Here is a 22,218-nt window from a genome sequence, read left to right as displayed (position 1 = left end):
AAATTGGTCGATAGTTGCTTGTGTCTTCACGAGAGCCATTTTTAAACAAGGGAGTGACTTGAGCGGTTTTCCATGTCGATGGAAAACATCCAGTAGAGATGGAAAGATTCATAAGGCGACAAAGTGGGTGGACCAGAACAGAAGCCGCTAACTTAAGAACCTTCGCACTAAGGCCGTCACATCCAATCACCTTACTTGAAGGGATCTTGGTAATGAGATCAAGCATCTGCGCCTCAGCAATAGGTGGTATTTCAAAGGATTGGTTTCCTGACTTTGACTTTACAAATTCATAGAGAGCCACATCATCAAAATCTAAATCTGCAACGCGCTGACTATCAGGGGTAATCTGTGAAGCAATGTTGATAAAAGCGTCATTCATATTTTCAGCAATTTCTTGTTTATCTGTTACGGCGCCATGCTCCGTAATTAATTGTCTGATAGAGATCGGGTCTTTCTTAACACCGCTTGAAGTCTTTAGCGCCCTCCAGATTCCTTTAGGGTTCCCTTTGTTCTTATCTATTGTTTCCTGGAAGAAACATCGTTTTGCATATTTTATCAAATTTGATGTTTTGCATTTTGTACGAGTGTACAAAGACCAGTCGAACGAAAGGTTTGTACGACGGGCTGTTTTCAGCAGATTATCTCTTTCACGTATCAATTCCATAATTTCATCATTCATCCAAGGGGGCTGGTTTTGCCTCTTTACTCGCCTGTTTTTCCAGGGCAAACGCTGATCGAGAACCTCACTGAGCATACTCTCAAGAGCATTCAAAATATCGTCAATGTCTTCAAATATGAATGCAGTGTCCCAAGGGATACGTTCTAGTGATTGTAGAAGTTCATCTAAATTCAAGTTCTTTGTTTCCCGATAGGAAATTGTGGTATGTTCTGACTCACAACCTCTTCTTTGTTTGGCGTATTTACGCTGAATAATTAGAGGAAGGTGGTCCGCAAGCCCGATATTTAAGACAGCCGTTTGTGTGAGCAAACTCGGTGATGGGGGGAAATTGATTCGAATTATGACGGAAGACTTTGAGACACTTACTGAAGTTTTCAAGGCTCACAGAGTGTGACAAATTCGTGAATGAATAGTCGAAACGCTCAAAAAAGTCAGCTTTAGGCTAGTCAGTGTAATTTACTTTATGTCTGCTTTTAGTCGATCATTAACTGTAGATTTATTATCGAAGTTGGAAATTTCACGTTAAATAACGTTGCACAAGTTGAACTAAAATCAAGAAATGAATTTCTCTTGGCATTTTTGGAATAACCAGAGGTCGACAGAGACAAGAAGGCATGGGGGAGAACGGGGCTGGGAAGGGAACCGAACGTTACTGGAAAGAAACCCAGTGGGAGAAGGAACTAAGAAACCGCGGTAGCGGACACTTTTTGGACATCATGTTTTTTCTTCGATTAAATTTTATACCGGGGAACCCAGTAACTTTTTTAAAAGTAGGACCGGCCTCCTGTGACCCGCCCCCCACCCGTCCCATTCTGTGAGTTGCGTGACCGAACCCCGGCTGCTACCTGGGAACAGGCTCCGCCCCTCCTCTTGTCCCCTCTCCCCGAAAACTGTGAAGAGAGTCGATAAGTCCTAATATTCTTGTTTTTATTTATGGCGTTCACAATTATACCTTGGAATTTTATTGCTTACCCAAACCTGAACTTCGAGGTAATTTCGACTACATTATTCTGCTAGCATCGGATTAGACATTCCACCGACCGTCCCATAAAGTTATTTTGCTCCCCGCCCCCTGCAGACAAACTATCGATTTCTTCTGACACCAAACAGATCAGTTGCGGAAAGAAGGCGCATTTGGTGCGTGGAAGATTCCCGGGAAAATTCTGAGAAAACCAATTCAGAGAAAGTACAGTTTGCAAGCTTTTGTCCGATAGCTAACTAAGGTAAGGTTTCAAGTAATCAATACTTTGTTTTGTGCACAAAGGTTGATTTGGCTCACCTTTGTGAACTGTGCTACTGTTCCTTCGGCTGCGTTGTTTTGGATTGTCGATCAAAATGGATAGACTCGGAGATTTAAACGAGGGTTTAAACTGACGCTTGCTTTTAGTGGAAAACTCATTTATGTTCAAGATCGTGTTACAAGAAGTGTTGTCTCAATTGGTCGTCAGCAAAGCACATACTTTGTCAACCGAAATTCAGCTCAGCGTGGAGGTCGAACACGTGTGAAACCGGAAAAAAAAAAAAAAACTGAAATCGATTAGTAACAGTGAAGTGGATAATTTAAAAGCCAGGGGATTGAACCAGGGTTTACAATAAAAAATATGAAAAACAGGAAATCTATGGAAGCTTGATTACCAAGTAACATTGATTACCCCTCTTTCAAAACATAAATTTTCAATCTCATTAATTTATTAATTATTAATCATAAGCAACAAATTAAGGAGCAGCTTACAACCAGGACAATAGTTACTTTGTTGGCCATTGCCTGGCATTGATTTTAAGTCTGGGCAAGAAGTCACACAGGTCCATAAAATATCTGAGACTTGATGTTGCAGCTATTTTAGCATAGCTATATGATTTCCCTACCAATGACGTTATTTTATTGAGTGAATACTATGTTTAACTATAAGACAAATATCAAAGTCTGACTTGCAATCTTATATCCTGAACAAGCCTGTAGATACCATGAGTCAAGCACCTTATCCACCTGGTGGATATTCTTATGGACCTGGACAAGGATATCAGTCAGGTAAATAATTACATAGTTACTCAGTCTGGTAATTACCCAATTACCAGTGAACAATTATGGGATTGCTTGTCTGCTTAGGGTTAGTTGGAGTTTTTTGTGAAAAGTATTTTACTGAGGTAGATATTATTAAACATCTATATTTTAGTGATGTTAAAACCTATATATTTTGTATCATTTGCAGGTCAACCTCCAGTTGGTTTTGCTCCATATGCACAACAAGGGTATGGACAACCACCCCCTCAGCAGCAGGGTTATGGACCCCCACCCCCTCAGCAACAAGGATATGGGTCCTTGGCTATAAGTGGTAACCGATTAATTATTAAGTAAATCATAATTATTTTGTTATTTAATATCTCATCATTAATATTATGCATGGCTGCTGTTAATTTAATAAACCTAAATGTTACCATGGTTAGACAGTTTTATACATGTGAAAAGTGAACTAATCAACATGACACGAGCATAGGACAAAGAAAAAATCTGAGTTCCTGATAGGAATTGAACCCATGACCTCCCGAACACCCAGCAGGCACTCTATCCACTGAGCTACAAGAACTCATGCAGAGCAAGGTCATTTAACTGAGTCAATCAATCACCTCTAATCATCTTATGGTAGAACTCTCTCTTGTAGTACACAGATTCTGAGAAGCCAGATGAGATGTATGCTAACTACCGGAAGTCAATTCTTGCCAGCGTACCCAATAATTTGCTAATATGCATTTACATTATACATTTCTGCAGCACTGTCAATATGTTTTCAGTCAGCTGTCAGCTCACTCTGCCATGTCCTTCACACCCGCAACAATCTTCTTGCTTTTTGGTGAATTATTATATCTGTTCAGCAATCAGGGCAAGTTCACCCATTATCTTAAGTTTTTAAACCATTGTTTGCTTTAATTTACTTCAGGAGCAGTTGACCAACCCACATATTCAGGGTCAGATGTGCCTTCTCAGGATGTGTTTGACAATCAGTTTGCCAAAGCTCCACAACCCTCAGCACCTCCTCCTGATATGTTTGGACACTACTCTGGATACGAAAACACACAGTACGGTGAGTAAATACACTCTTGCTCACTTATCACAAAGGCACTCTTGTTTTAATATTAGCAATATATGGGGTGACTGTTGGTGCTCTAGCAGCAAATCGAAGTGGGTGGAAAGAGAATGTCAAAGCCTTACATTTGTGCCCTATTGCATGGAAATGTATAGGTATAGGAAGGAAGTATATAAGTCAAAGCAGTTTTCAGTAATGTAAAACCAAAACCAGAGTATCACTGGAATTTTAAAGGATGTTGACAGTTTACCAAACCAATCAAACCTCCAGTCAAACTGTACATGGAAAATGAACCTGCAAGCAAGTTATGATTGGATTTGGTTTACTTCTGATTTGATGACAATAAAGTGGAATGAGTCCTTTAAGCCAATTGCATAGCGTAGCAATGTTTTCTACATTAGGGTCCGAAATTAACTTTTTTCGGCAGGCGCCAACTAGTGACTGAAAATTTTTTTTCAGTCGCCAAATGGAAAAATGTGGTCGCCAAAAAGTGTCAATAAAATTTTTACTTTGCAGGGAAACACAAACCAAAATTTTTGGTCGCCACGGGCTTGCCAGCAAAACATTTGCAATCTATGTAATCAGGAATCAAACCAGTGCTGAAATCATCTTCTGACCACTTTGACAGATCTACATTTCCACCTTTTGACGCCCAGAGAATATCTAAATCTTCATCTAATTTCTTCGCGATGTTCCGTCTCCACCTTGTAATAAATTATGGAAAGATTTCAGAACATCTTTGGACACCACATCGCCTGGATAAATACTCATGGCAAAAGAATGCACGTGGTGTCTTGCGCCCGCAATACGTATGTTATGGGAAACCACTGAAAAAACATGGCAACCAAGCTTCGCACTGATCGTTGCTGTGAGACATTGTGGTAGACTTATAATAACAGGAAAATCGGTTTTATACTTCAAAAGCAGCGGAAAGGTAAAAAGGAAGTGACCAATTGGCAGGCGGCTTTGAATTTTATGTTAATCGATTTGGCCGAAAATCAAAGTTATTGTTAGTGTAATTATCGTGGCATGAAATAGTTAATCGCCCGCTGGCGACCAGTTGTGAAATTCTGGTCGCCAGTGCAAAATTTTTAGTCGCATTGGCGACCAGGAAAGCGCAGATTCGGACCCTGTACATACATACATACATACATACATACATACAGACAGACAGACAGACATACAGACATACAGACATACATACATACATACATACATACATCATCTTGCCGCCACAGAAACAAAGCCCTCCTACGAAACAACTAACCCGTTAAATTTCGCGCTGCATATATTATGTAAATTATATTGTATATAAACGGTGGTAAAGATTATTCTTATTAAATCCCCTGATGAGTGGGCAACCACAAAACAGGCTTGTAGGGATGAACTTGTAGTTTATTTGTGTTTTTCCTCCCACATTGTAGGCAGGCAGGCAGGCAGGCAGGCAGGCAGGCAGGCAGGCAGGCAGGCAGGCAGGCAGGCAGGCAGGCAGGCAGGCAGGCAGGCAGGCAGGCAGGTAGGTAGGTAGTAAAAACTAATTGAAAGAAATTACTTTTAATAGGGCATTCAAGTGAAAACTGTTTTATCTGATTTACTGTTAATAAAAAGTTCCCTGTCCATTCTGCTTTATTGTAGGCAATTCTTTTGCCCCTCCTCCTCCCCCATATGCACCTCCACCTGACTCCCAGATGCCAGAACAGCGTTTCCAACAGTGAGTAAACTTTTTAATTTTTTTCTTTCGTATATAAATAGTGTCGTTTCATAATATCCATAAATTGGAAGTTAGCACTAATAGAATTGTGTTTGAGAAGGAAATCGCTAAATTTACATTGTATGATTCAGATCCACAGCAATAACAGAGGACCAAGCTCGTGATGCCATGTTACAGTTTGTGAGCGAGCATTGTTGTTATGGAAAAGCCCCAGCACAAGAAATGGTGATTAAGGATGTCATTCCTTCAAGTGCATATCATGTAAGTTCAAGTAGCTGACAGAAACGAAGGCTCGCCTTTAAACTTTTGTTTAGTACTTCTGCATCCCCATTGAGATGCTAGCCCATTGCAACATCCTGCCAATAAATCTGGTACTACATAGTCTGTATTCGACCAAGTTATCCTAGTTTCTGTAGGAGAAAATGAACAAGACTGTTTCTACTCTCCCCTTGGTTGAAATGCTAGCCTATTGCAAGGTTACCCCCAGCAATAAATTGAAGGTACTGGCATTTATACACCTGGATGGAGAAACTAGGCACTGCAAGAGTAAAGTGTCTTGCCCAAAAATGCAACGCAAAGACCCTGGCAAGGGCGCGAATCCAGACTGCTCGATCCATAGTCCCAAACCATAAGGCCATTCTGCTTCTTAGCCCTGCAATTTGTCAGGTCTACTGCTTATAACAAATTTTCTACTGTAGCATTCATTTCAAAGGGTACCCATGTGAGAGCAAATTGTTGTGGTTAGTAACTCAACAGAATATATGCGTAAAGCTTAGCCAACAGTGATCAAACCAAATTGATTGCAAGGCATTGCTTGCAGTAATCTCATGCACTCCTACAACTTAAGGGTGTATACTATTTGTTTGACAAACAATGCAAATCTCAAACCATTTAAATCACTCTTTGGTCTTTGATTAATCATCTGACATGTATATTCACTTTGTTTGGTAGTACTCTCTGACAAGCTTCTGTGAATCACGAAAAACTGAGTGGAAGTTTGAACCATACAGAGGTACTGAGTAATCTAAGCTTAATTTGTAACATATTTCTATTATTAATAATGATATTATTTTGTTATTTGCCATATTTATTGTCAAGATGTATAAATTAATAATTAATAAGTTGCTTTTGATCAGAGATAGGTAAGAAATATTATAATTAGGTTGGATGAAAACTACTGAAAGCCATTAAACAAATGGGATTTAAAGTCAGTGTATTTATGTCATTACTTGATCAATTTCCAGGTCAACCGATTGACAGCCCAGTGAATGGTCCAGCTCCCCCGCCATGGGCCATTCCTGCACAGCCGCTACAGATGTTTTCTGACTTTCAGACCAAAATAGAAGTTCCTCACACTGCTAATATCAAGGTATGATGCTGAATGTGCGTGAAATGGACAGTAGAGTCTATTTCACAGTCAACAGACTCACGAAATGTAGTGTGAAGTGATAGAGAGCATTTCTGTTCTTTGGTTGAAAGGGATGTTATAGTCTACAGGGGCAGATCTAGGGGGCGTGCAGGGGGTGCTCATTCCCCCACCCCCCAACCCCCACCTCTGATATGACCTGCGGCTTTCTAATGAAACTGGTTTTCTGCAAAAAAATTTCAACAATTTGCTTATGTCACCACTCAGTTATGCCATTCCTTAGTGATGCACTCCCTCCTAAGAAAAATAGTGGATTCGTTCCTGGTCTACCACAGGTTACCCATTCTTCTACCTGCACCATTAGTGCATCGTGATGCTTAAAATTCTGTTAGTACCCAGATATTTCTGGCCAAGCTAACTATTACCATCTGGATGAGTGACCACATGACATGTCACAAAGATGTACAAATTACACTATATAGATGTATCATATCTAACGAGCGCATGTGGAAATAACAATATAGTTAATTACACCACCAAAAATATTACCTCCTAGAGTCAAGTGCAATATAAAAGAGAACACGAACTCAAGCACTCACATACTTTCTAATCTGTCAAATGTTATTTCCTTTAAATGGTAGTTTGGCTTTGACTTTCTTTTCCAGCCATGTCATGATTGTATGGCGGTTGGATACAAGCGCTGCTACAGATGCTGCGGACGTGGAAGGGTACGTGAATACATCAGTAAGCATATGCTGCATGTCTGAGTCTTATCAGTATTGACATTAAAACTAGTGAGATGTTATAAATTTAAACTTAATCCAGTAACTGATGTCTGCTCTTGGTTTCATCAGACTGTTCCTTCAAGCTTCATTCTCCTCACTTTTATCTTCTATTGCCAAACTTGTCATACTTAAATTCATTTGAACCGTTTTTCCTCGTGATTTCAGTTGCGATGTTCCAGGTGCCAGGGTTCTGGTCTTGTGGAAGGAATGCAGCAACGGGAACAGTGTATGAACTGTCTTGGGAGGGGATGGAGAAGGTAAGTGACAGCCCCACCCCCATCCCCCCCCCCCCCCCTCCCATCATGTAGAAATTGGTAAATAATAATACAATCTAATTAATTCAAGTAGGTAACTTTAATTTATCCACGTCAAGTAGGCGAATAATTTTACCATCTTTTTCTAAAGAGTACGGGCAAAAGTTCTCAGGCATGCAGGTAGTTTTGGCAACCCTAGGCTGGCCATTAACCAACATGCTGTAAGAAAAAGGACAAAAGAATTCACAGTAGAAAACATTCTCCTTTGTTTTACATGTCTTGAAGACATCACAGCAACAGCAACAACTAACCAACCGTAATTATAACAAGCACTGACGACTGCGTACATGCCGACTGTACATGTGGCACTCTGGGAAGTCACCAACAGCAGGAGTTTGACAATAATTTCTACATGCAATGTAGTTTATTAACTTGGGTTAAAATGGCCCCAACCTTGATTTTTGTCACTGTTTATTCTCAATCTCATCCTGACCAGTAGTAACTAAAATTGACAAACATTATTATTGTAAGTCAAAATATTGGCTTCAATAAACTAGCCGGTTTGATGTACTACCAGCCTTGCATTTAGTTTTGATTAATAAACAATTACTGTTTGTCGACAGTTGTGACGTTTGTAATGGACATGGTCGAATCAAGTGCCCCACTTGTCTGGCACAAGCGCAGTTGAAAACTTTCATTGAAATGACTGTAAAATGGTGAGTGAATGGCTTTACGTATTAAAAAAAAAACAGTTTTCTGGTAGATCGAGGAAGCAGAAAAGATGTTAACTCGGAAAATTGGCAAGCGCAGTATAAAGGTTTGCATCAATGTGGAGTGTGACTGACGCGTAATTGTACTACTGTTAAAAAATATACTCGAGTATTGAAAAAAAAGAGTGTCTTTCAAGGCGTTGAAATTTGAACAAGAGAGCACCGTTGAAAAGCAAGCGCTGGAAAGTTGCAAGCGCAACAAAATTGGTGTCCGGAGAAAGTTGGAAGCGCGCTTGGTGAAAGGTGGAAGACTGTAAGACGCAGAAAAAGTCGTGTAAGTGCGGGAAAAGTACAGTCGAACCTCTCCACAACGGCCACCTTGGAGACAGGGAAAAGTAGCCGTTGTAGAGAGGTGGCCATTAAGGGGAGGTAGGGGTTCGATATGAGTTGTATGACACCTCTTTTTCTCAGGGCTGCAACATTTTTATCTTCAAAAAATGCTTATTGTAGCATGTATCAAAATATAATTATCACTAAGATAGAAAGCAAACAGAAACAGAGACCAACGATGCGCGGTATGGATCAAGTTTCGTGACCTTAACAATAAAAAATGGGGTTTTGTACACACCGTTCGTCAGTCGTTGATTAACTGGCCGTTGTCGAGAGGTTATTATTTTGGCGGTTGGGACGCGCTTTAGTGGCCGTTGTGAAGAGGTTAAAATAAGTTAGATTGAATCTATGGACCGTCCGACGGGGCTTAAAAAGTGGCCGTTTTACGGAGGTGGCTGTTGTAGAAAGGTGGCCGTTATGGAGGCTCCACTGTTGTCGTAAAAGTGTAAAAGCTCTAAGGACACACAACAAAGTTGTAAGCGCGTTAAAGTTGCAAGGTTAGCGTGAAAAAGTTGTACGCCAGGAAGAGCATTACGTAGTCTTCAAATGTCAAATGCATTAGCGTTAGCAGAGGTGAAAAAGTTGTAATCATTGAAAGATCTAGAGACAAGCGTTCTTAGTGTCAGGCGCGGTTAGGTTCATTTCTTTGAATAAGAGATTATAAAATTGAATTATTTTTCTCCTTAATTTTGGTAAAGGGAAAATCACGTGTCCAACCATGTTGTGGAGAGAACAGATCGTTTGCCTACAGAACTCATTGTCAAATCCGAAGGAACTGAGATATTCAGCCAAGAACTGCCCAGGGTGTGTTTCAGGGTTACTTAATGAAAAGTGCACAGTGGTTTAAAGGGGGATTAGAGTTTTCTGCCATATTTTGCAGAAGTTTTATGCAATATAGAATGCCGTCATTTGGTGTGCAGTGAACGTCCCGTAAACATGTGATAAACTTTTACGAATTTTTTTTGACGATTTTTATAGTTTTGTGAACGTGAAGAAAAAGATGGAGTTCATAGGATTTGAAGAAAAAAGTGAAAATTAGAGTTTTACGTATTAGCAATATTTTATTAAGTCTTTGACTGCTGTCAAGCCTACGTGTTCTTGCAGGGGTAGCCCATTTGATGGCGTGTATAAGTGTTTTTCCTATTTTTCAACATTGTATTTTTCGTTAACATTTATCTCATTTTATAGAACAAACCTAAGAAAATACGCGCGCTGATTGGTTAAAAATCGTGTTTCTATAACTCGATAGAAACACAGCACTACAATATCACGAGCTGTTGACGTAATGATGGTGCGAGCAAAGAGAATTTTCATGTTGATGATCAAAGTAAAAAAGTTGTTCTCCGTGTTTCTATCGAGTTCCAAAGTTTGGGACAACTCGAAAAAGCTGTGGAAACACTCGCCTACGGCTCGTGTTCCCACAGCATTTCTCGTTCTCCCAAACTTCCACTCGTATTTCTATAACTCGATAGAAACACGGTACATGTTTTCTATTTCTTAAAAATATAATTTCAAATATTATCTTGTTATTACAGTAATTAGGTTTCTTAGTGACCTCTCTCTCTTGCATTGCTTTATTCTCATCAAGGTCTGGCCTATCATTAACTTTTTTGACCAGCAAGTCAACATAGGCTCCAAAAAGCTGGTGGACGAGCATAGTAACAAGTGGCCCTCCAAACGCATTCTGCTACAGGTAAATACAGCTCTTGTTTACTGACTGACGTAAAACTGCAGTAATAGACTTGCAAGTGACGGCAGGTGCTGGAAAACAAGTAAAAATCTGCTTGAAATCTGAATTGCCTCAAATAAACTCTGACAACGTTTCCCAATAGGGAATAAAACTTCCTCGCAAACACATTTAGTTCAGTTCTGGCCCTATATCTGTAACAATCAAGCAAGGCTGATTACTATGTAGAAAGCTTAACGGGACAACGACATGATAGAGTCGAAACTGAAAGCCAAGAATTGCAACTGTGGACAGCTGTTTCGACCTGGTCGGGCCTCGTCAGCACGGTGTAGCTGTAACATGAAGTAAATAGATCTGTCACGCAACTCTTCCAAGAGCGTAGCGTTGCGTGACAGAGAGAGGGCCAGAACTGAACTAAAACCCATCACGTCCCCATGTTTCTAGGTCTTTCTAACCACATCATCTTATTTATTATTTTGCTCTGTCTGGCGTGACAGAAAACGCGACAACAATTAACCAATGTGTTGTGTGACGCTTTTTCCTTCAGCGTCAACTATTGCGAGCTGTGCCTGTGTCTGAGATTCATTACCAATGGAAAGAGATGTCCAGCCGCTTCTGGGTGTGCGGGCATGATCACAAAGTGTACGCACCCGACTACCCTCAGCAGTGCTGCTGTGGATGCAGTATTCTGTAGAGAGTTCCTCGACCTAGGAGCAGCAAGCGTATAGAAATTATAATACAATAGGTTTTGAGAATTTTTGTAAGTGATAGGTTTTATAGGTTTTCCATGACCGTACATGATACAATAGAGGAATTTAAGACAAGTTAAAACATGTCATCTGAGCCAAGTGCGGGAAAATTCGCATGCAACTAACCCCGCAACTAACTTAAGTTTCGTTTTAGTATTAACACCGTATTTTACCAATAGATTTATCAAAATTTAGTTTACAAAATAGTTGGAATTTGTAATTCCAAGCCAGATTAAAAATGAAGTTAGCGGCTCGTAAAACGAGCAGATTATGTATTAGGAACCATCAAATATTAGGTTATCGTTCTTTTTTACAAGCCCTATGGTCAAGAATTATTGTATCGTCAATATAACGTAAAGCACAATAAATGCTCGAACGTTAAAATCAATGTCTACTATTCAACTCTCCTAAGGAGATAGACATATGTACAGGTTGTGGTAAATGCGCCCATCACTTGACTGAGTGGTTCAAGACTGGCCTTGTTATTCTATTGATCCCGAGTCTAGGTCCTCCACTCATTACAAGTCGGGCGTTTCGGTCACGGCCAGCACTAGCCAACTAATTTACCTCGTGTGAGCTGGGATTCGTAACTTGGTTGTTTCTTAAAAGTATTTGTTTCTTATGACTCGGACGGCCCGCCTGTAAAAGGGATGGAGAGCTTTAACGCCACCATGTCACGAAATTGCTTTCTACAAGGGTTCTCTAAGATGGCGGACTTGTGGAGCAGGGTTGGATTGAAGCTTTCCCTTTTACGTGGCATGACAGATCTCTTTAAGACTCCCACAATTCCAATGAAGATGAAGTTTGATAGTTTCCAGACTGACAATTTACTGTGAGTCAATTGTTTTTTAAATAATTATCTCCTGATAAAATTGCTCCAACGATCCAAAAGGGGAAGGTGTGACTTATTTCAAGTTATTAAAGCAACTGTCAATGATAAATACGATCTGCACTCATGGTTAGCCTAAGTGCTCTCTTAAATTACTTTAAAAGAGCTTCCTCGGAAGCCAACGTTGAGATGAAGATGTAATCGTGGAAATATAAGGTGTGGTCTGCCTGTGGTTCAAAAGGCTTTGTCTCAGGTCGAGGCTATGATCAGCCCCAGTTTCCTAAGTGCCCCCGGCCAAGATGGCTTCCGCAGATCTGCGAATTTTATAACTAAACGTTTAAAAGCTTTTCGTACATCTTTCGCAAGCCAGAAATTGAAATTCCCGTATCATTTAACGATAATTATGTTCTTTGTGTAAGGGAGATTTTTTTGGTATTTGGTGCTTCAGATAATGCTTGAAAACTACCTGGTGCATTTCAAGCCCACGTGAGTGTTCCAAAAGCAGAGATATGTCTGCTCCAGGTGACGATGTTTCACTCTGGGATCGTGTGAAAGGATATTTTGATAAACAAAGGTAGGATGAGGAAATCTTATGATCTATTTATCCAGTGTTTTAGTACCTTTTATGTTGTGTTTAAATTAAGTAATAATTTGAGTAGCCCATTCCTGGGACCTATATTATTTGTAAGTTTAAAGCAAATTGAAGTTATAACAGATACACGTATTATCCCCTTGAGTCAGATTGTAACTTTTCTGTGACTTGACTCATAAGCTGTTATTAAGCTAGGAAAATACCTCAATCGCTGGAGGTTAAATGAGGTATTGGTATCAGTATCATATCTTTGTCAGGAATTATCCTTCTAGTGTATGTGAAAGATGAGCGAATGCATGCCTATATGTATTTTTCTTTGCGTTCATATTGTATTTCTAAGATATTTTCAGAAATATACAGGTAAGCTTATCCCAATTCTCCATTGGAAAAAAAGATGACAATTGGTACATTAACCCATTTTTTCTTAGCACACAGGAACCTAAACAATGCTTATAAAAAGGTACACAAAGATTCTATAATCTTCAGGCATAGCATACGCAATACCATTAGGACAGGGAAAAATAGTGCCAAAACAGGCTTTGTTAGGTGCAAAAGGTGACATTGTGGTAAAATGTACATATTTTTTTTACTATCATTGTCCTATAGAGGATAGCAAGGTCCAGGAAAATAAGTATGATTCCCTAAATTACAGAGTTTTGCTTGCTGATTTATTTGTGCTGAACAGATCAGACCTGCCAACTCAAGGTCATGGCTTTCCACAAGCTGAAATGCCTGTACAAAAGTGTACATATATTGTTATATGAAGTATTTCTTACAATAATTTCTTGTTCGAAAAACTATTAGGGGTACAACACTGTCAAATGACGAGCCTGAACAGGGGACTGGCTGGCAGAGAGTTAAGGCTTTATTTGAAATACGGTATGTAGAGATCATACAAAGCTATAAACTATTAATAAAAGTTTTCAGATGCATCCCTAGCAACTTGCTCGATATCTTGAGGAGAGAGGGTGTCATTAAACAAGCTAATGACATGGTTACCCTAGTCACAACTTTCTTAGTGCATCTTGCCACATATTAAGTTAAAAGTTACTTGGAACAGTTTGCTGCTTGTAGTGTAAGGCTTTACAACTTGCCAAAGTACAGGGGGTGGGGGATGGGAGAGTAACCTATCACGGACCTACATCCTTTTGGGACGGGGGAGGGTGCTGGTAGCAACACCCTTAGTCTCTTAACGTCTCTTGAATAAAATACTGCATGGCATTGCATTGTATTGTGTACTTTAGTATAGAAACCAGAATAAGCTGTCAGTGGTGGTGTGTGCTGCTTTTATGGCCGTAATAAAGACTCGTACTTGATTCTGTGCAGATTCTGTGGAAGTCCAGGGGAAATGATATGCATTAGTGCCTGTTAGCTAGACATGGCTGCAAGTGGAGTTGCTAGCATTCTCTTTCCCAGAGGCCATGATCCACAGACTTCAGGTTGTTCTGCACAGTTTCTTTATTCTGCTGAAATATGATTGGCTGACTCTTTGGCTGAAAATGAACACACTGGCCATGGATACACAAAAAATGGAACCCAACCAGAAGTTAAGATTTCTCCAAAAGGATCAGTTGGCCTTAACTCTGGTGGCAAGAAAGGAATGCTAGAACATAACTGACACATGAAACCAATGATATGTTATTTGATGAACCACAGGGAGACAATATCCCAGAGAGAGGAGTTTGGACAGAAGAGTCGATGGAGTAGGTTTAAAGACTTACTCAAAATAAGGTGTGTACATGTAAATATTATTTAATAATTATTATTACTTGATACGAAACAATCAACCATAGGACTGCTTGTGTGAACTTCTCACCGGATTGTAATGGTCACTGTTAGCAAAGATTTGTTATTAAAGAGTAAAGATTTGTTAAAGATTTGGAATGAACAGTTATAAAATATTCACATTAGAGTTTTAATTTAAATTTTGTTAAATCTATTTAAAAATAGGCTTCATAGTGCATTCAGTGTTTTAGTTATTATATCAATAATTAAAAATAGTTCTACAGGAAAAATCCATTTGATTTTTGACAGCAGTGATGATACGGGATTAACACCAGAGATTGAACATATCAAAACAGTTGTGTATGCTACCACAGCAGTTGCCTTTTTGCTTGGCGGCCGGTTTGGTAAACGAATTATAGATGACCATTTCCGTCGACATAATCAGCTGACTGTGTATGATTCGGCAATGCATGCTCAGCGTCAATATCATGCATCAGTGATTTTGGGATTTATTAAGTATGGATGCCGCTGGGGATGGAGAGCTGGGGCATTTGCTGGTGTCTATAGGTAAGCAAAGTACATATTTGTATAATGTTCAAAGTAATACTTTGATCATTATGTACACATGTAACAGTCATGCCTCTTGTGAATACAGTCGAACCCCCAGTTTTGACCACCTCTCATAAGTGACCACCTCTCCTCAGCGACCAATTTTCCAAAATACCAAAAGTTTCCCAGTCAGATCACTATATTTGGAACCTCTTGTAAGCAACCACCTCTCATAAGCGACCATGACCACTTTCAGAGCTAAAAGTTTGAAAGTTTCTTTTGTTTTTAACCTCTTGTAATGGGTCACTTGACAGATAATAGAGGGGAAATTGGATAATATGGTGTTGTAACATTATCGCATTCCTGGATAGTACAAGAGATGGAAATTTCTCAATGATAAGCAGAGGATTTTATCTCGAAATTTGACTTTTCACATAATAAGACTTTGTGTCCGTCCTAGGAATATTCTCGAGGTCTTGAAATGTCTGTCACATGATTAATTATCAATTCAATACATTTTCAGTTTTCTCTTAGTTGCACTGGAAGCATTTAGAAACAAACATGATGCACTGAATTACGTAGCCAGTGGAGGTAAGACCTCAAGTCTGGCAAAACTTTTCATATGAATAGGTTATATAAATTAAAAATACAAATTGTCTAAACGTTAGATTATCTAATAAGGTTAGTCACTAGTGATACAGAACAGTGAAAGGACTGAGAGGACTGTACCTATTTTAACAATTCGTTTTGTCTAATGTATTGCTAAATTTGTACAGTGGAACCTGGATATAACAAAGTGCCAAGAAGACTGGGAAGATGTGTTACTAACAAGGGTTCAAACAAAATTAATATAAATGAGACCCTGTGCTGGTATAACCTGGTACTTGTGGTTACAAGCAACCAAAAACAAATTTCTGGTATCACTTCTAAATGGATTAAAATTATTGTTTTGTGTGTAGGACTGGGGTGACACTTTTTGTCATCTTAATAATTGATAATAGTGTTTAATTTAATATATTTTTCATTAATTAATAATTACATGTATTCAGTACAATCACAGCATTTACTTGCTGTTCAATTTTACAGCTTCAACAGGTGTTCTGTACAACACATTTAATGGTTGGCGTAAAATGGTTGTTGGAGCAGCAATAGGTGGTGGTTTAAGGTAAATACTATTTGAAAAAAAGAAAAACTGGTTAGGTCTATTGTATGCTCCCATCTCTTGTACACATGTACATCTAAGGTCCCTTTTCAGATAAACAGGGATGTCTGGGGGCCTCCACTGTGACCAGCGAGCCTCTAGACAGTAACCCCCCCCCCCCCCCCCCATCCCATGGCTAGCAATCCATGTTACATTTTATAATTTTTGGTGCAAAGCAGTGAGTCAAGTGCATTTCACTTTGTTTAGTGATACTACTACATTCGTGTTAACTTTCAGCTTGCCCTTTGGAATACTTGCACAGGCTGTAAATGCAATTCTACCAGATGAATATAAACTCAATAAACTACATCCAGAGCAACAGGCATCAGATGACAAAGAACAGGAATGGTAAGAACTAGATTGTACAGTTTGAACAGTGATGCACAACTCCTCTGGCTGGCCACTTGACTCATGTCAACAACATGCAGTCCACCTCTGCTTTGATTAGTAAATCAGCTTAATTTATGCAGTAAGTAGACTAAATTAATGTAGTATAGCAGATGAAGAAAGTTTCTAGGCTAGTGGCATCAGTTCAGCTAAGAGGGGATTGGGTCAGTACAGGTATTTATTTAGTTAATTCCCTTTCATTGGCTTTCTTTCCTTGCTAGGCATTTTCCCCTTTAAACCCTTTAGAATCTTTCTTGTCACTAGTCAAAAGTGGCTGTGCATTTTTGGTCAGTATCCCTAGTTGACTGAATGCTCTACACTCTGGACAAGATAAAAAAACTTGAACCAGGTTTGATTGTATGCCTGCATTTAAGTTCAATATTTATGGTTTCTGAACATGCGTAGAGAGAGTAACCGCTGTGACTAACGTTGGCTCATGTTCCGATTTCTACCAGAGGTCTCGATTTCTTGGTGCTGACCAAAAGGATCGCAGCGAACATTGCTTTAGAATCTGAGCTTATTCACAACCCTCAAATCATGTCACTAGAAAGTCAGTTAGCAATACTATAAATTTTTTCTTTCTTTTTTAGTGGAAAAACATTCACATTGATTGACAATACTGTATATGTTTATTATTAACAGGAAACAGAAACTTGAAGCAACCAGTTCATTCATTGAATCTATGGAAAAAGATCTTGAGGAAAATGATGAATTGAAAGATGAAGACAGATAGCAAATTAAAATATTATTAAGTTTTTCTGTAATTTTTTGAAGTGCAACTGGATGAGCTTAAGTCTGGGATCACCCAAGGAGAGGATGTACCAGTCAAACACAATGTCTGGAAAAGTAGAGAATTTCATTAGGCAGTAGCCCCTAACCTCAACCAACAAAAGTCTGTAATGTTAACATCATTGAAAACTAAGACCATCAAATGAAGTTACAGGCAAGTGAAAATCTATGAAGCTCGCACATAATGTTTGGATAAAAACATGAGTAGTAAAATTCAAGTCTTACAAATTCTCTGTGGTGATTTTAACTAATGACACAGACTTTATAAAGCACAATAGCGAGCTACAGTCAACATAAGAATTAGAATCAGCATGCCATATGCATGAAAGGAATGATAATACTTAAATGTTCTTATTCTTGCAGGAAAGTGAAAACCAACCTTATCAAATAATCTATTGTGTTATTTTTCGTTACAAGCCTCTTATCACACCCATTAGAGCAGTGTTGTCCAGTCTGTTTTTAAGCAGTGTTAAATGAATAATAATTTCAATTTCAAATAACCATCAATGGGTCATGTTTACTTATCTAGTCACATTTATTTTGTTGTCATAATTTCACTTTGAAACTTGATTACATGATGGATAATTTGTAACTTTTCCACCCATGACTGTACAGTTTATGTACAAGAAACATGTGTCATTGTTTAGTGAAAATTTTTGGAATCATGTTATCATCAAAATGTTGCACATGATGAAGTCTGTCTGCTATGTACAGGTCATTCTGACATAAGGTTACGGTCCAGTACATTTACCTGCATGATAATGTTTACATGTTTGTTGTACCCTTTGAGAACATATGAATAATAAAAAGCTTATAATAAAAGTTTTAGCTCATATGAATTATTGCTGTTTATAAAAGAACTTTCTTTTTTCCCTTAAACTGGCTATAGGCAGATTCTATTGCAAACCTCAAGGAGACATTACTGACTGTGGAGATTCATTTTCTTTCGGGCTTTGAACAGCCACATTTTGGAATTTCCTCTTCAAAGCCACAGTAAGCATGTCAGAAGTGTCACTGTCAGACATGCGCCTCTGTCGTTTGAACGGTGTCCCACCAGGAGAACGTTTAACAGGTGTGCTTCGTAACTCAGATCTACAGCCCTTCCTGATTCTTTTGAGGAGTTCTTCATTAGCTTGACTTTGCGGGGTTTTTGGGTTCTTTGTAGTTGACATACTCCTCTTTCTCAAAAGATTTCTAGAATCTTTCTCAGCTGTTGCTTTGTTATTAGTGAGTGGAGTCAGAGGGGGTGGAGGAGGGGGAGATGGTATCAGCATTTGTGGGGGAAGGGGTGCGGTAGGACCATCACCTGTACTTTTTGTTGTCACATCGATGTTATTTCTGCTACAGTATTTCCCAACTTGTTGGTACACCTTTGCAAGATTTCGCTTCAGAATGGCCTCTTTTGGTTTGGTAAAGCCGAAAGTGCCCAGAGTTTCAAGGATTAGATAAAGTTGCTTCATTTGATTATTCTTAGCTTGTTCATTCTCCTGTGGAATAAAAGATAGGGATTGTGCATAAATTAAGAAAAGCCTAGAACAGTGGAACCCTATTAATCCAGCCACCAACTGGCTGCAAAAATCTAGCTGTATTAATGGGGTGGCTATTTAAATAAGAAAGTGACTGACTGAACTTCTGTTCTGGCCACAATAAATTGGCCGTAATTAACGAGGTGGCTGGATTAATGGGGTGGCCATAAGGAGGGTTTCCTCTGCATCTTACATCAGGTTATTGAAATAACCTCTGTTACTCCACATAATTTCATCTCTTTTTGACATTAAAATAATCATTACAATTTGAAAGGATTACAGTTACCTTCAAGTCTAAGGGACCTACAGTCTTTTTCGGTGAAATACATAGCTCAGATATAAATACAACTCTCCCCCTAAAGCCTTAGTTACAGAAAAACAGGGTGACAGTGCCTCTACCCATTGCCAACTAGTGGCAACCTAAATCAATGCGAAACTCCTGTACGTGAAGGTTGTGAAAATCATGTTTATACCTCTTCAATTTGTTGTCGAAGATTTCTGTCCTTCTCAGTCACTAAGGCCAACCATTCTTCCTCAAGGCAGCGGCATTGATCATCTGTGGGAGTTTGTATATTAAGCTTATCAATCAAGGTCAGCTCAGTGTAAACACTTAACACTCATTAATTGTCCTCTGGGCTAAACCAGTCAAGGCAGATATCAATGAAACAGTGAGGAAAGATCATTGGTGAGTGACTATCCTAAAAATTCCTTTTAATGAACTGGAACTAAATCGATTCTTAGAAAAGGGAGCCATATTAACAACCTTGCATGCATGGGGTTTGGAGAGTTTGATGGACAATCTAATTTAGGCTCGACACTCGATTGTCTTGATTCACTTTATAACAAGTACAGACTAGGAGACTAGCAAACATGATTTCATTTGAAGGCACTAAATAAGTCACTTACCGGACTCGTGGCACTGCTCGTAAAGAATTCGAATCTCTGCGCTTCTTCGTTCGAGAATGTCGTTTATAATCCTGTGATCACGAGTTGTTTTTAACTCCGCTTGCCAAGGATATTCTTTCGTACTCGCGGCTGAAAATTAGCAAATCAAATAACAGCTTGTAATAAAAAAAGAACCGTCACAATTTTACGAATTTTTTACCTTTTTCCTGAGGATTATTTTGATTTTCGCACAAACGAGAAGCGACCTGAGGAACGCTGTGTTTTCCTTCGGCGGCCATGTTGATACTTTCGAATTTCCCGGCTTTTGACTGTGATTGGTGGATTGACTAGCTCGGTCCCAATCTGCTTCGCGTCGAAACCCTTCTCAACCCCAATCCCCTCACGATCTGTATTTGCAATCATCTCTCTGGCTACCAAATCTGAAATTCAAATTGTTTTAAAACTATGCGGGTCCTTTATAATTACTTTTCTCCACTTTAGAGACAATGTAATTTTCATCCAAGGCGTTGTTTTAAAATAAGATACTAATTGCTGTAGTTATGATCAATTGGAGATAATTTCCAAAAAACCTTAATGAAATATCATTGGTAATTCAGTTAATTGCATGTAATTAGCCTCATTTGCTTAGCTTATTTATCTTGAACATTACAGTTTGTAGCCGTCTCTTGGTCTAAGTTAGCTCAAGCGTAATCAGCTATCATCGCCCGGCCTGTTTGCGACTCGTAGTGGTTGTTAAAGGTAAGATTAATTTATTTTCAACCTACAGAATAGAGTATATTGAAATATTAAGGCAGATTCAACGGTCTATTTGTGCGTCGCTATTGAAGGACTTTTCGCTTCGCATCGATTTATAGCACCAAGCAAATGGTACGTTCACAGTGTACTGTATCGCAGTGTTTTTTCAGGGCCTTTTGTTTCTTCTCCTCGGCCTAGTAACATTTACCGCGAAATCGCTAGCATCGAATAGGCCGCCGAAGGCACACGATTAATTCGAATCTCAGAAGCAGCAGATTTTGCGTTTTTCGTCGCACAAGAAAGGTATTTTGTTTTTCTCTCAAAATCAGAGACAAGGAGTATTAGGCTAAAAGGGATTAGGCACCTCCTGTTTTCGTCCATTCCGCCCCCGTAAGAGAAAACAACAGTTTGCGAACATTTCGTTGAAAGATATTTTATTTTTTGCTACTGAGTAATATTTGAAACAAAGTACTGAAGTGAAAATTATCGTTCCGAGATAAAATGGACCGTTTTATGTAACGTTCATTGCAAATGGTTATTGCAGACGTAATCTTAATTTCTCATGTTCCCTTTAGAATAATAACTCTGGTGGAGAATCATAAAGGACAGGTGACTAGGACAAAAAAAAAAATAACGATTCACCGTGGTTAATTACTGTCATCGCCAGACCCTCAGAGACAGAGATAAACTTGAGGCCGCGAAAAGAAAAACAGTCAAAGTAAAACGTTCTAGCTTTCGTTTGAAGATTCCCCTCAGGGAGCTAGTGTTTATCGCAAAAATACACACGAGAAAACAAAAATAAAACCAAAAAATATTGTCACAGGTTAATCAGTTTGATTGCGTAATCACAGGTCGATTTTAATGGGCATGGGTTCTGCCTGCAGCCATCTACATCAATCACAGAATTGTAATCTCAGACTTGTGTTTAAAAACCTTTTCCAACATTTAAGGGTCGCGCGTTCTGTTAATTGTTTGTGTTTGATTGCTAAATTTTGAAACAAGTCTCAATCGCCATCGGTTCAAATTCCCAAGCGAAATGAAAGAAAAAATTTAAAAGAAACAAAACAAAAAACTAAGCAACAACAAACAAAGGAAAGCCTGGATGGATATCTAGAGGACTTGCTTTTCAATCAGGAAATTGCAGCCTGACCGATTGCTCGCCTAAAAGTTTTTATTCTTTTTCTTTCGACTGAAAACAACATGGTACTAAGGGTGTCCCCTTATTTTGATTATCAGTTGAATAAGACACGACGGAAGTTTGGTGACGAAGTTTTAGCCTTATAAATTATAGTGTTGTCACGGGCAACTTACCTCGTTTCCATCGGTAACAAAGCCGTGCGTCGTCTGTCGCGTCGCCTACAACATCGCGCGCTTTGCTCCCAATGACGTCAAAGGCCGACAAGTTGCCACTGGAAACGGAGTCAGTTGCCGGTGACAACAAAAAGATTTTCACAAACCTGGTGACCAAACTTTCGTCGCGCCTTACTCAACTGGTAATCGTAGTACTGTGTTAGGAAAACAGCGCACAAAGGACGATGGGAAGACCTCGGCTCTGTTTATTCGCG

The 22,218-nt window shown here is 39.1% G+C and overlaps 3 protein-coding genes across 4 annotated transcripts; 2 read left to right on the top strand and 1 right to left on the bottom strand.

Moving 5' to 3' along the window:
* Nucleotides 1–1,590: 1,590 nt before the first annotated feature.
* On the top strand, nucleotides 1,591–11,798 carry LOC110046020 (protein SSUH2 homolog). The gene is made up of 14 exons (XM_089275808.1): nucleotides 1,591–1,902; nucleotides 2,633–2,708; nucleotides 2,890–3,012; nucleotides 3,616–3,759; nucleotides 5,398–5,473; nucleotides 5,605–5,734; nucleotides 6,425–6,485; nucleotides 6,718–6,842; nucleotides 7,505–7,567; nucleotides 7,790–7,881; nucleotides 8,502–8,594; nucleotides 9,677–9,782; nucleotides 10,567–10,671; nucleotides 11,213–11,798. Exons 2-14 carry the CDS (start codon nucleotides 2,645–2,647, stop codon nucleotides 11,357–11,359), a joined length of 1,329 nt encoding a protein of 442 aa, XP_089131934.1. The 5' UTR covers nucleotides 1,591–1,902; nucleotides 2,633–2,644; the 3' UTR covers nucleotides 11,360–11,798.
* Nucleotides 11,799–12,508: 710 nt separating this feature from the next.
* LOC149101385 (complex I assembly factor TIMMDC1, mitochondrial-like) lies at nucleotides 12,509–18,325 on the top strand. Of its 2 annotated transcripts, none has more exons than XM_089275809.1 (8): nucleotides 12,509–12,817; nucleotides 13,640–13,714; nucleotides 14,492–14,566; nucleotides 14,870–15,127; nucleotides 15,633–15,700; nucleotides 16,196–16,274; nucleotides 16,548–16,658; nucleotides 17,340–18,325. In XM_089275809.1, the coding sequence occupies exons 1-8, from the start codon at nucleotides 12,753–12,755 to the stop codon at nucleotides 17,428–17,430; spliced, it is 822 nt and encodes a 273-aa protein (XP_089131935.1). In that variant the 5' UTR covers nucleotides 12,509–12,752; the 3' UTR covers nucleotides 17,431–18,325. The 2 variants fall into 2 exon arrangements, with proteins under 2 accessions (XP_089131935.1, XP_089131936.1); XM_089275810.1 differs by having other exon boundaries at nucleotides 12,510–12,817; nucleotides 14,873–15,127.
* Nucleotides 17,308–20,520, bottom strand: LOC110046336 (uncharacterized). Its single transcript, XM_020752032.2, has 4 exons — nucleotides 20,118–20,520; nucleotides 19,919–20,047; nucleotides 19,486–19,568; nucleotides 17,308–18,973 (listed from the first exon to the last, which is right to left on the bottom strand). Exons 1-4 carry the CDS (start codon nucleotides 20,194–20,196, stop codon nucleotides 18,395–18,397), a joined length of 870 nt encoding a protein of 289 aa, XP_020607691.2. The 5' UTR covers nucleotides 20,197–20,520; the 3' UTR covers nucleotides 17,308–18,394.
* Nucleotides 20,521–22,218: the final 1,698 nt, after the last annotated feature.

The sequence above is a fragment of the Orbicella faveolata genome, unplaced genomic scaffold, assembly GCF_042242905.1.
Source record: "Orbicella faveolata isolate gen_17 unplaced genomic scaffold, um_ofav_v1 contig_4, whole genome shotgun sequence".
Classification (NCBI taxonomy): Eukaryota; Metazoa; Cnidaria; class Anthozoa; order Scleractinia; family Merulinidae; genus Orbicella; species Orbicella faveolata.
This window is presented reverse-complemented; position numbering and strand designations above follow the sequence as displayed.

Bases quoted from the DNA above. Each gene is read 5' to 3' on its own strand.
- LOC149101385 (XM_089275809.1), top strand. From the start codon at position 12,753: ATGTCTGCTCCAGGTGACGATGTTTCACTCTGGGATCGTGTGAAAGGA. The intron at 12,818-13,639 runs GTAGGATGAGGA...AAAAACTATTAG, and splicing joins GGATATTTTGATAAACAAAG to GGGTACAACACTGTCAAATG. The intron at 15,128-15,632 runs GTAAGCAAAGTA...ATACATTTTCAG, and splicing joins GCATTTGCTGGTGTCTATAG to TTTTCTCTTAGTTGCACTGG.
- LOC110046020 (XM_089275808.1), top strand. From the start codon at position 2,645: ATGAGTCAAGCACCTTATCCACCTGGTGGATATTCTTATGGACCTGGA. The intron at 6,486-6,717 runs GTACTGAGTAAT...ATCAATTTCCAG, and splicing joins GAAGTTTGAACCATACAGAG to GTCAACCGATTGACAGCCCA. The intron at 7,882-8,501 runs GTAAGTGACAGC...GTTTGTCGACAG, and splicing joins CTTGGGAGGGGATGGAGAAG to TTGTGACGTTTGTAATGGAC.
- LOC110046336 (XM_020752032.2), bottom strand. From the start codon at position 20,196: ATGGCCGCCGAAGGAAAACACAGCGTTCCTCAGGTCGCTTCTCGTTTG. The intron at 20,048-20,117 runs GTAAAAAATTCG...GCTAATTTTCAG, and splicing joins AAATAATCCTCAGGAAAAAG to CCGCGAGTACGAAAGAATAT. The intron at 19,569-19,918 runs GTAAGTGACTTA...AAACTCCCACAG, and splicing joins CGAGCAGTGCCACGAGTCCG to ATGATCAATGCCGCTGCCTT.